The sequence below is a fragment of the Sesamum indicum genome, linkage group LG7 (assembly GCF_026168435.1).
Source record: "Sesamum indicum cultivar Baizhima isolate 11 linkage group LG7, ASM2616843v1, whole genome shotgun sequence".
Classification (NCBI taxonomy): Eukaryota; Viridiplantae; Streptophyta; class Magnoliopsida; order Lamiales; family Pedaliaceae; genus Sesamum; species Sesamum indicum.
In genome coordinates, this window is record NC_142663.1 from 14,798,233 (window position 1) to 14,811,493 (window position 13,261).

General features: G+C 36.7%; 3 protein-coding genes across 5 annotated transcripts; 2 read left to right on the top strand and 1 right to left on the bottom strand.

The window, feature by feature from the left end:
* The first annotated feature begins 123 nt into the window (after positions 1–123).
* Positions 124–3,671, top strand: LOC105166986 (UDP-xylose transporter 3). Of its 2 annotated transcripts, none has more exons than XM_088882865.1 (8): positions 124–400; positions 553–703; positions 1,297–1,481; positions 1,605–1,672; positions 2,128–2,260; positions 2,576–2,737; positions 2,824–3,093; positions 3,221–3,671. In XM_088882865.1, exons 2-8 carry the CDS (start codon positions 583–585, stop codon positions 3,335–3,337), a joined length of 1,056 nt encoding a protein of 351 aa, XP_088738991.1. In that variant the 5' UTR covers positions 124–400; positions 553–582; the 3' UTR covers positions 3,338–3,671. The 2 variants fall into 2 exon arrangements, with proteins under 2 accessions (XP_088738991.1, XP_011084830.1); XM_011086528.3 differs by having other exon boundaries at positions 125–477.
* Positions 3,672–3,721: 50 nt separating this feature from the next.
* On the bottom strand, positions 3,722–5,724 carry LOC105166987 (protein DETOXIFICATION 53-like). 2 transcript variants are annotated; one of them, XM_011086530.3, is made up of 2 exons: positions 5,505–5,724; positions 3,722–5,402 (listed from the first exon to the last, which is right to left on the bottom strand). In XM_011086530.3, exons 1-2 carry the CDS (start codon positions 5,583–5,585, stop codon positions 4,014–4,016), a joined length of 1,470 nt encoding a protein of 489 aa, XP_011084832.1. In that variant the 5' UTR covers positions 5,586–5,724; the 3' UTR covers positions 3,722–4,013. The 2 variants fall into 2 exon arrangements, with proteins under 2 accessions (XP_011084832.1, XP_011084831.1); XM_011086529.3 differs by having other exon boundaries at positions 5,576–5,720.
* A 3,984-nt stretch (positions 5,725–9,708) lies between these two features.
* Positions 9,709–12,254, top strand: LOC105166989 (superoxide dismutase [Mn], mitochondrial). The gene is given in 6 exon segments (NM_001319689.1): positions 9,709–10,004; positions 10,657–10,703; positions 10,801–10,926; positions 11,038–11,094; positions 11,780–11,857; positions 12,045–12,254. Coding segments are annotated over 6 exon segments (678 nt in total). The 5' UTR covers positions 9,709–9,727; the 3' UTR covers positions 12,138–12,254.
* Positions 12,255–13,261: the final 1,007 nt, after the last annotated feature.

Consider the following 13,261-nt stretch of genomic DNA (forward strand, 5'->3'; position numbering starts at 1 on the left):
TTATAATACTACCAAGATATTGTTGCCCAAAAAATAATAAAATAAATATACAAAAAGCGAATAGAAGGAATGGCGTCGTATTGAAATATTTTATTTTATTTCTTATAATATTTTAAAACAGGTGCTCAAGCCCGCGTTCAATGGAGAAGAAGATGCAACTGAAGAACTGAACACAAGCACCCCCTCACCCCACCCCACCCCACCCCACCCCAAATCCATATTTGGGTCGACCACCACACACAACTGTAGATACCCTAACACACACTATCACAAAGAATTGACTGTAATCTTTGTATATTCATGTGCATATATAGAATAATGAGGTGTATTCAGGCACACGTTTTCACAACAAAGCTGTAGTTGAACAATCGATAGTGACTGCGTAGATTTTGCCCTAATTGTAAGCAACCCATATTCGCTCCTTTCCCAATTACAGATCACGTACTCCCCCTGCACGTATATCCATATTCATCTCAGGTTATAAACTCGTTTTTTGTGCGAATTCTTGATCGTTTCGGGTTTGGGTGATTAACTGTGAATTCTTGATCATAGGACGAAGAAAGGATATAGAAGAAAAGGAAGATGAATGAGAATAAAGGGTTTCAGTTGGGGACGGTAGGGGCGCTTACTCTGTCGGTGGTTTCGTCGGTTTCAATTGTGATTTGTAATAAAGCGCTTATGAGCAATTTACATTTCATTTTCGGTGAGTCACTTGTTACTTATCTGACAAGCCATTGTTTGATTGTAGAGTATAGGAATTCTTTTCTATGATTTATGTTCAGATGTTGAGGCATGTATGACTTAGTGCTAGAAATTCGTTTTGCAGTAGTTCTTTTAGTTTCAATTCTATTGATAAGTGCTGCACTGTTATGTTTGTGTCCTGTAGAATCATGCTGGATATTTATTCTTTTTCACTTTTTTTGTGCTTCATATCATGCATTTTAGCATCTGGTCTCATAGCTGCAAAGCAGAGGAAAAAAAAACAGCTGAAATGTAACAATGAGCACTATTTGAGTTGGAACAATTGCTTTAGAAAGTGAGGTGATTCTAGTTTCAACAAATCCTTTTTTGGAGTTTGGTCTGTGGTTTAGCTGTGCAATTTTGTTTCATCATTACATAAAGAATGCGATCACCCAAATTCTGATAGTGTTCCTGATTGTTTTCTTAATCTGGTAGTGTGGTTTCCTTGGTAGATAAAGAAAGCAGTCTCTACTTATTATAACGTCATCTTGTGCTACATATTTCTTTTGAAAATGGGATGTTTGAGAAGATGAAGTTTGATTCTTCTTTATGCAGCTACAACTCTGACGAGCTGGCATCTGCTGGTTACTTTTTGCTCTCTTCATGTGGCACTATCCATGAAATTCTTTGAGCACAAACCAATAGAATTACAAACTGTAATTGGGTTTGGCATCTTAAATGGAATTTCAATTGGATTGTTAAACCTCAGCTTAGGTTTCAATTCAGTTGGTTTCTATCAGGTAAAGATATATATATATATATATATAGAGTGTGTGTGTGTGTGTTCCTTGCCTGATCCAACTTTTGATATGCAACTCCCTAGTTTTCTGATCTTCTAATTCTAATTCTATTACCTTAACCAGATGACGAAGTTGGCAATTATCCCATGCACAGTGCTCTTGGAAACCCTTTTCTTAAGCAAAACATTCAGGTCGGTTTCCGTTTATCATATGGAAAAGCAGTAAATATCTTTTACCACATGATCTTTACATACTTCATGCTTCATCCTTGATCACATTTTTGTCGTAATGTATAGGAGCAATACTCTGTTTCTTTTTTTTTTCACATTCTTCATGAAAACATAAAAAACTTCCAATTGGATGCTGTAATTGCTTGGTAAAGACTAAAGGTGCCCAATTGGATGCATAGTCATGGATTTTATTCGAGTAAACCATGACTATGGCCTTACAGCAGACAGCTGTTTTGCTGCACATAATGATCATTGGAAAATTCTCCAATTCTTTTGATACACCTAACTAACCGTCAGATGCTTTGTCTCAGGATTAGCCTTTTTTCAGTAAGGTTAAGATAGTTTTGCTCATATAGGTCTGAACTCTTTTGTTGGTTTCTTCTGTCTCTAATATTTCTTCAGTCGTCTTATTGCAGTAAGAGCATTAAGCTTTCTCTGGCCATTCTGCTTCTAGGTGTTGGAATTGCAACAGTTACTGATCTGCAGCTGAATATCCTGGGATCTTTTCTCTCTCTCCTTGCAGTTGTTACTACCTGTGTTGCTCAAATTGTATCCTTTTTGCCATTTTGATGCATTCTTTGTTTACTTTCGTTTGGCCTAGTACCATTATCAGACCATCATCATCATATGCAGGCGAATAACAGACACAAGAAAAAGCTAGAAGCAAAGGATAACAGGTCACAGGAGGGATGAGAAAATCTGATAGAGCTCAGGACTTATGCATGTATCATAAAACATAGAGATACTAACCAAAGAATCTGATGATGATTAAGGAGAAGTAATGAAAAAATATCTTGAACTACGCATTCCATTTTGGTTTTTGGATTATTGTTTTTGTTTGATATCTTAATCAGTTCCTTTCAGATGACCAATACCATCCAAAAGAGATATAAGATTTCTTCGACCCAACTCCTGTATCAGTCTTGTCTTTATCAAGCAGTCACCTTGCTTATCTCGGGTCCATTTCTGGATAGGCTTTTGACTAACCAAAATGTTTTTTCCTTTGAGTATACACCACGAGTTGTGGTAAGTACTATGAGTTTTTAAGATCTCTATAACTAATTTTTTTGTTCTAAATTGTACCTAGATCTGAACTCATATTGGTGTTGCAGGTTTTTATTGTACTATCCTGTCTGATTTCAATCTCGGTAAATTTTAGCACATTCCTTGTGATAGGAAAGACATCTCCTGTCACCTATCAAGTCCTTGGGCATCTGAAAACTTGTTTAGTATTAGCATTTGGTTATGTTTTGCTTCGTGATCCATTTAGCTGGAGGAACATTTTTGGAATAATGGTGGCATTGGTTGGGATGATTCTATATTCATATTATTGCACTCAAGAAAGTCAGTCAAAAGCTGAAGAAGCATCAGCTCAGGGTCAGGTATTAGACATTGCTATTTGTTCTTCTTCCAGATCTTGTAACTTGTTCCTTTAACCAGACTTTCTATTGAAGAATGAATATTTACTTTCTATCTACTGCTAAGCTCTTTGTTTTGCCATCTGTCCAGCTAAAGGAAGCTGAAACCGATCCTCTTTTACATGTTGAGACTGGTACCATGAAGTTAAACGAACTTCCTGTCTCAAAGGGCACAGTTTGGGATGCAAACAAGGATTTGCGTGCATGAAAAATTGTATTTTTGGTACAATTAGGTGTGCAATTTTCTAGACTTCAACTGTGTGCAGCATGCAAGGGCAAGTTCAAGATGAAGATAAAAGCTCTCAGTTTCAAAGCATTGGCATCAAGGAGTACTCTTCTATTCCCTGTGCTAATATAAATGCTAACACTCTCTCGTCAGATCTTTTAGTTGACAGTGTTACTTATTCTGATGAAAATAAGAAATATTTCTTACTCAGATAGTTTTTTTGTATATTAGTCTTTTGTCATTAACTCAATGAAAAACTTCAGATTTTACGCATAACATGCCTAATATAATATGGTCTGATGGCCACATTTTTGCATGATCTATTTATTTTATTTCTCTGCTACTACATAACAGAATGTTCAAGCGAAGTTTGACAAATTAATATCTCTTGTCTTATCTCTATTACAACATCTGAAGATTATCAAGATGGTTTGGGATCTTAAAAGGATATTGCAACTCTCTGTTTGTGCAGTAGTAAGTAATTACATTGGTCAGAGATACAAAAGGGAAATGGGTCCATGCCCATTTTTATTCAGCCCACTTCCACGACATCCTCTCTTGACATGCATACCATGTGCATCTTTATAAACAATCCCACTCCCAGCCCCTAACCCCAATTTATTAAAATTCATGGACCTACAGTTCCTAGTTAACATGTTCAGCTTAGCAGAGGGGCTTCCAAGTCATTTTTGTCATCTTCATTTTCCTGAGTTAGCTCCTTTGCTCTGGTGGCTTGCTGTTTCCAGTCTGTGTAAATGAGGGTACAAACCATCATGCATGTACATGAAACTTGTGCTGCTGCCATCCCAAACCACAGGCCAAAAAAGCCCATGTTAAACTTGAATGCGGATAAAGCTGCAACTGGCAAACCTATGAGATAGAAAGATACAAAATTTATATGGCAGCCCATTTTTGGCCGGGCAGAGCCGACCAAAACTCCACATGCAGCAGTCTGGGGGCTGTTGCCTAATTCACAAAAACCTAATAAAGGAAGAGTACTTGATGTTAAACCAAGAGTCATCGGGTCACATGTGAAAAGTCTGCCCCAAACATCTCTTACTGCAGTGGTGAAAAGGAAAGCCAAAATTCCCCATAGAGCCGCCAGAGTGAAACCAACAATACTTGTCTGTTGTGCCTGTTTTGGCTGATCAGCCCCTAACTCATGGCCTACCTGTATTGACAAAGCTGAGCTCAAGGAAGAGGGGAATACATAAAGTAAGCTTGTTGTTTGTATTAGGATGCCCATTGCTGCAACATTAACCTGTGGGTTGCTTAAGAGACTGCAAAGCAGTAATAAGATTTCGTAACACCACCACTCTAGACAAACAGATAAGACACTTGAACCTGCAAGGGCAAGGAGTGGGTGCCAGCCTTCAGAAAATATGCTAGCTATGCCCCCATCCCAGGGTCTTAGTGAGGTTTTTGACATGATAAGGTACACCAGAAGGCCAAAATTTACATTTAAAGTGTTCCATGCTGAGGCTAGGGCCACCCCTTTGACTCCCAAATTTAAATATACAACCAGCAAGTAGTTGATTGGGCAGTGAAGAAGCATAGCACCTATTACTGATATGGTGAGGGGTCTGTTAATGTTTTGAGTCCTTAAGAATGTCCTAAGGGGATGGAAATGTGCCTGAGCAATCAAGTCAGGAATTGAATACTTTATATAGATCTTGGCCACTGCAGCGATATTCTCATCTTGGCCTAACCATAAAAGGATAGGTTCCATGTTTAACCACAACAAAGAGATTGGAAAGATAGCGGCCAAGAGGAGAATTAGAGTCTTTCTGTAGGTTTTGGTCATAATTGCCCATCTCTTTGCTCCATATGCTTGATAACATATTGGCTCCATCCCCATGGCCAGCCCTTTGAGGACAGAGTACCCTGTTATGTTAGCAAAACTAATTGACAGGGAGCCACCAGACAGTGCAATGTCTCCAAGATGTCCCAAGAAGAGCATAGAGACGAAGGACTTCGAATACATGAGCAAGCTTGTTATAATGATAGGGCAGGCAATTTTGGCCAAAGATGCCAGCTTCTCAGCAACCTGCATTAAATAACAAATTTAATTAGACAAAGGAACTGAGATGCTTGTCAGTGTTGAGAACAAAGATGGGGAAATTATATATTGTATGTTGTTTCAAGTTACCAAGTCGAGAAACATGAGGATTATGAAGAGTATTTGATCTGTATGAAACACCTTTACCCTTGAGCACTTACACTTTCTCATATATTCTGATCTGAAGTGCCTATTTACAGTCGACTTGGATAACTGAGAGCTTGGTGGAATTGAGCTAGATGTATACGTAAGTCTTTCGTAGCTTTATATGAAAAGGAGAAAACCACGGAAGGACAAAGGAAAAGGGAAAACCTCAAAACCTCATGCATGTGTAGAACGTGTTATATCTGCGATATTTTGGAATATTTCTCCTTAATCATGATAGGATGGAATGAGTTCTATATGCTCACGCAACACAGCATGGCTCATCAGCTTTGTTTGGTAACTGATGCCAGTTGGCGTTTTTAATGCTGTTAGATCAATTTATTTGTCTCTCTGTAAAAGTGTGTGTTTCTTTATTTGCAATTCTTTATTTTCTCTAGATGTATTAGACATGATTATCATCCAGCGTAAGGTCTGTGTATCAGTATCTAATGTTGTTAACTTGGTTTCACCATTTTCTCCTTTAGTATATATTTGGCATCATTTACTGAAACCAAGTTCCCACATTTTGAGTAGTGACAGGAAATAACAGCCTATATCCGTTCATACCTAGTCAATGTAGGAACAAGTTTTCGCTGAAGCTAAAACACGAAAGTCATTCTAGGTTGCATCTCTTTCTCCTAAAAAATCTCTCCCAAGTTTATCTGCTGTTTTCCTATTCCCCACACTCTTATTGATCTTGTTCTTTTTGAAAGAAATTATCAACATAAAATTGTCAATTAATAACCAAAGCCTAGATCCATTTGGAAATGAAACGGTCCAGAGATTTCCTTTTTTAAATTTCTTTTTGAAAGAATGTACTTCTAGCCAATCTGAGAAAGAATATCTTTAGATTTGATATCTGGTAAAGGAATGATATTGCATCAATTGCACTACCAGCAGCATGCCTTCTGCGCCTTACTGCTGACTTCTGTACTACCTGTACTAATTGATCGTCGTGTCTGATTTCTTGGACTGATTCACATACTTGGTGAGTGAAGTCAGATCCATGTGATTTAGCTTTAAGAAGTTCAAATATAATTTGATATCAACAAGAAAAAGAAAAGGGGGGGGGGTGGGGTGGGGTGGGTAGAAGTACATGGATGGAGTGACAGGGACAAGGTAAGTTCTTCATGGGTGCTAAGTAGGAAAAGGTTAAAAGAAAAGAAAACACCTTACTGTGCTGCAGTAAATCCTTCATGATCTGATGTACAGAGTATTAACATACATATATATATATACACACTCATTCTCTATGTATATTTGTTTTTTTTGTTTTGCTGTGTTTAACTATACATAAGCATTGAGCAAATTGTTCTATAGTTAAGTTGAAAATCATGTGGAGGCAAGGAAGTGTGATCAATTGGATTTACTCTACTGCTTACCTGCTTCAATCCATGAAATGTGTAGTAGGCAAAACTCTCTCCTTCGGTTCCATTATGCTCAGTGTTTACTTCTTTGACCTTGATTAAATCTTCAACATTAACTGCCATGCACTTGAGTATGGAGCACATTGTAGACAATGGTAGGTCCAGAGAAGAAATAGTACAATTTGGTGCCGGAAAAAGTATATATGAAGAATGAAATTAGCTTACAGTGATTTAAAATTATTGCCATGTATCTTCTATTTAAGCTTGCAGAAAAGCTTTGCTGGGGAGATTTTATTGAGGTTAAGTCTTAGTGTTTTCAACTCGTAGTTGTCATCTTCAATATTGCATTGGATTTGGTCTAAGGCAGGCTTCTAAGAGTTTTTGGATGTATTAGTGGAACAGAGATGGATTTCAAGCTTAGGAAAGCTGACACAAAGAACTGCTACAGGATGGAAAAACTAGATTGGATTGTTTCTAAGTATTATTATTACTATGCCTTTGTCGGAGAGACTTCAGCAAAGTGTCAATTGAGCACTTGCAGTCAAACTCTAAGACCCTTCCTAAATTATGTCTTTTTACCAAGGATGAATGGTATATTATTCCATAATTGCAGACACTAAGAAAGTGTGAAACAATGGTGGGTTTTTTAGCAGTTTCTCTTAGAAAAAGCCAAAGTTGCTTGGAATTTCCTCTGTGGCCAATCTAAAGAAAATGTCAAAGTTTACCTGGAATTGCCCCTACGGCCAATCTATGTTTACGAGTTGTATTCGTGGAATTTTAGATGATATTCTGTTCAAGCTTTGTTAGTCTTGCTGTCTCAAAAAATTGAATTCTTCTTTGATCTTTGTTGTTCCCCTTCAGCACAAGGCTACACCTTCTGCATTTCCGAAGTTCAAATTGTGAACTCATACACCCAAGGATAAAACTCAAAAATCTATAATACTTTTTGGATGATACATTCCTTAGCCATGGCATTCCAGCATTGTTTTCAATAATTGCTGTCTCAAAAAATTGAATTCTTCTTTGATCTTTGTTGTTCCCCTTCAGCACAAGGCTACACCTTCTGCATTTCCGAAGTTCAAATTGTGAACTCATACACCCAAGGATAAAACTCAAAAATCTATAATACTTTTTGGATGATACATTCCTTAGCCATGGCATTCCAGCATTGTTTTCAATAATTTCTTTACATAGTCGATAAGTTAGCTGTAACAAATTTATTATACTTTCTCTTCCCTGAGGCTCTCTTCAGCAGTTCTGGTATCTTGTGGTTCTGTTGGCTGATATACTTCCCTCTCTGTGTTTTGAGTGATTGTTTAACTTGATCAAGCTAAACTATTATAGTACAAAGATAGTGGCAGCTGCCACTTGATTCTGATGATAAACGACTTCTAATATCAAAATAGGAAAATATTGGCCAGTGTCAGGACTTGCATTCTTCCATGTATGGGGCCGTCTCGGCTAGTCTTGGTACCTTGTGGTTCTGTTGGCTGATATACATTCCTCTCCATGTTTCCAGTGATGGCCTAAGTTGATTGTGCTAAAACTTGTATAGTGTATGTAATGTGGCAGCTCCAACCTGATTCTTTACATTCTGATGAGACTGATGAATGACTTCTAACATCAGATTCGAAATTTCTTGGCAGTTCTGAGCCTCTCAGTTCTCTGATGATCACATCCTCCCATGTGTGGAACTCATGTGTGAGACCCACTGAAAAGGAGGGGTGTCATATATCAGGACTTCGAGCTCTGAACTTACCAAGAACTACTCATAATAGTATTTGATGTTCCTTTCTCTGGGGAGCTCTGTTCTGCTATATTGTTGCAGCCCTCCTTCACTGTAATAACATTTTTGGATGTTATTATGGTTGATTGAATTTGAATCTTTATTCTTGTAGCTGGTGAGTTTCTAAGTAGAAGCCCAAAATCAAATGATTTTACTGATGAGTTTTATTTCAAGAAGTTGTATACAGTCTTGCTAGTGTTCTATGATACTCTCATCAAATTTTTTCTTTTAGTCCTTTTTATTGCCAGATCCTACAATGTTGTGCCGGCTTTTCCTTTGATGGGACCGGAGAAATGTGTTAAGAGATTACTAAAACGGCAATGCAAAGAAAAGACACTTAAAATTGTACAAAAGATATATTTGTTGTGTTACTATTATTAGGAGAAATTATGAGTTCAAATCTCAAATTTGATAATATCTCAATGAATTATGATGAAAACAACATTTTCATTTATAACTTTTAAAATTTGGGGTGTACTAGGAAGTGAGGGGGCTATAGTGTCATGTTTGTTTTAATTTTTACAGGGTTTAATGTAGTTATGGGATTAATTATATTGTTGCTTTTCGATATTTGATATGATTATATGTGGATTTTTTTTATATAAAAATTATTTAATATCTTTAAAATTAAGAAATAGATCATTTAATTAATTAAAATTTACTGAATTTATTGATATTAGTAAAAAGTTGAATAAAAATTCATATTTATTCTCAATTAATTCGTTACTGATATTATAGATAAAATAATTTTTTTAATAAAGATACTTTCATAAATGTGAAAATTATAACTCCTGAATTACATTAATTTAAATATTTTGAACTGGTAAACAAAAGAAAAGCATTAAAATATTAATCTTTAAACAACTGTTTAGTCAAATAAAATTAGAGAAGAGATTTTTGCCAAAAAAAAAAAAAAAAGAAAACTCAAAGCAAAACGCAGTCAGCAGCACCTTCTCAGTACAACCAACTCTCTCTCTCTCTCTCTCTCTCTTCAGAAGCTTCCAGCAAAGTCAGCTATGGCTCTTCGAGCCCTAGTCACCAGAAGAACCCTAAGGACATCTCCCATAGGCTTCCGTGGACTCCAGACCTTCTCCCTGCCCGATTTGACCTACGATTATGGCTCCCTCGAGCCCGCCATTAGCGGTGAAATCATGCAGCTCCATCACCAGAAGCATCACCAGACTTACATAACTAATTACAATAAGGCCCTCGAGCAGCTCGATGGCGCCATTGCCAAGGGCGACTCCTCCACAGTTGTCAAGCTGCAGAGCGCCATCAAATTTAATGGCGGAGGTTGGGAAGAATCTTTGTCCTTTGTCTTGCAATGTTCATTTTGATTCGATTTTTGTCATGGTGAGGCTTTTTGGGATTGGTATGAGATCTTTTTACGTTTGATTTCGAAAATTATGCTAGGATTCTTTTAGTGGAATGAAATTGGGAGCTCCACATTGGAAATTGAATTATTATATTAAAATTTGAGTTCGTGCTGCCAGATATATTCATGGTGCGTGGCGGATGTTGCAATTTAGAATATTTGACCATTTTTCCCCATTGAGTTTTGGAGAATCTAAACTGATGACACAACATGCCACATTGATAGACTCAAAAAAGTGATTGGAGAAAAAATAGGTGACTTTTGACATGGATCAGAGAATGTTGTGTGCTAATATTATTGGATATGCATTTTCCGAGATGGGTTTTAATTTGTTAGGGACAGGTTGAGTCTTTGTCATGGGCATTGCTGAAATACTGTGTCTGCTCTGCCGGGTTAGACATTTCTCTGGTGAAATTCTATGGTATTTGGTGACATTTTGGTGCTTTCAGCTTTAGCAGTTTGTTTTGGATTGTGATATGAGTTTTCTTTCTGTGATCATCTGGAATTTTATATGGTTGCATTTTCAGTTACTTCTGTGTGGTCTTCTTACCACTCTACTCTTGTGTACAGGACATGTTAATCACTCAATTTTCTGGAAGAATCTTGCGCCTATTCGTGTAAGTTTCTCTTAAGCCCAAACTTTAAAATCATTGTTCTTGGTGATTGTTTTGAAATTGTGAAAGTTTTCTTCAAAAAATTAATGCCTCTTTGCAGGAAGGTGGTGGTGAGCCTCCCAAGGGTTCTTTAGGTTGGGCTATTGACAATCACTTTGGCTCCTTGGATGCACTAATCCAGAAGATGAATGCAGAAGGTGCTGCCTTACAGGGTTCTGGATGGGTGGTGAGTTTTTGATATGTTTGCTACTGTCATTTTGTTGTCTGTAACAAAAAGGATGCTTATCAAGTAGTAGTCTCCTGGTAATTCCATTTATTTTGTTTTCTATATTCCCAGTGGCTTGGTGTGGATAAAGAATTGAAGCATCTGGTGGTTGAGACCACTGCAAATCAGGTAATAATGTGATATTCAATGTCATCGATCATTTGGATTCTGGTTTTGCGGCTCAATATGGAGTTTGATTTACCCCTAGAATATACTGGATTTCAGAACTTAACTGCTTTGAGTCTGGTTTATTCCTTAATATAGTGTTCAATGCATGGTCTAGTACTAAATGCAAAAGCAGGAAGTGTATGTTAAATTTTCATAGTGGAAGCTATTCAACAAGTTGAGGCAGATAATCTCAACTTTTCACTCAAAGGTTGGTAGAGTTCAGAATTTCACTCCTGATGTGTTCCTCATCTATATTATCTGGTTTATATTTTATACCTAAAGGCCATCATTCTAAATTGAATGGTGGACTTTAAAGCATATGAGAATCAGAAGGAAATCAAACTCATTTGCCCAGAAAATGTATGCGACCTTGGCTCTGCCTCTGAATAAGTTAGGTTATGCAGGCTCCCCAAATAAAGATGATTAAAGACTTAAAGTAACAAAGAGAGTATGAGATTTTCCTCAATATGGATGTCATGCATGCACCTTTGAGGGATTTGGGAAATTTTATAATGCATCATCAAGTTTCTAGATGTGTGTAAGAGAATGACGAAGTTTTGTTTGTTCATATTGTATGCTTGAAAAATAAAGATGAATGCTTTTCTGATTAATCGTTTGAATCCATCTTACACATCTCGTAATGCAGGATCCACTGGTTACTAAAGGACCAGGTTTGGTCCCATTGCTTGGTATTGATGTCTGGGAGCATGCATACTACTTGCAGGTATCAATCTACTCATACCTTATCTTTGGCTAAATACATTACCCTAATCTTCTTGAAGAGCAAAATTTCCCTGCTGATCAATAAGGGGAAAGACTATGAGAGGATCATGATGCTGTCACTATTCAATCTAGTTATCATAGTGTCTTTTAACATGTTACTGACATAACTTTTTGTTTCTTGTTGGCAGTACAAAAACGTGAGACCAGACTACCTTAAGAACATATGGAAGGTCATGAACTGGAAATATGCTAGTGATGTTTACGATAAAGAGTGCCCTTGAGTGGACAAATTGATTACATAGGCACAATCGCTTTACTTGCCATGTTAGCTCATCCCTGCATAGTCATGAAACCATTTTTCTTAGTTTACGCTTTACTACTTGTCGTCCCCACTTATGTTCGTTAACCTTTCAGCTAGGCACACCCAGAGTTGGTGCTATGTCTACGTGTTTATTGGACATCACATTTTCCTGTATCTTTATTACGTGCTGCACTTCTCGACTTGATCCATTTGCATTAGATCTGGTTTTAAATGGTTTCTTGTCTGATTATAGAAATCAGACTGGCCAGTTGCAGTAATAGATGCCTGCTTGCTGAATACGAGAAAAGAGTGAGTTTCTTGTTTGGTATAAGCTGTTAGTTCAGTTCAATTCAATTCCTACTCCGCTTCAGTAAAGATGAAATGCTATATGTATTTGTGCATAGCATAGGAGAGGAGCAGTAACTAGTGAAAGAAAACATGACAACTGGGAATTCTGGAATCGAAGAATAATAGTCGGGGAGGGGACTACCTTGTGCAGATGTGGAGTACCTTCTCTAGCCATTCCGTTTTGAGAAATAGGCAAAGTCAATCCTAAATGATGTGTCATTTAGTAGTTTTGGATGATCTTAAATTTCACCCGATTTGGAAAAGAAACCGCAATTCCAAATTTCATATAATTATCATATTGTTAAAAGACAATATGTGCACATACATACCCAAAAAGAATAAAATTATGATGCGAAATTTAATTTTTTTAACTCAATTTATTAAATTAATCAAATCACTCCAAAACAATAATAAACGTTAGCGTATATTACAATTCTGCTCTCCTAAGGTTTTCTATAAGTGTCAATACTTTCTCGTTGTTTAAAAAGTTACTCTTTTGAATCCTCTTGTGACAACTCGTTGTAGGGGTATTTGTTAGGATGTTATAATTTTAGGGGCAATTTTTCAATATCAAGAAAGTACTTGTAATTAAAAAGTATTTTAGAGGAGCTTCTTGTAATTTGTGTATCATCACTAATACCTCTTAAAATTTTAATTACTATAAAAAAAATTATTATTATACTATAGTATCTATAAACATGTTTTACATTCTAAATATTTTCTAAAAATTAATAGGGTTAAATACATTTTGCACCC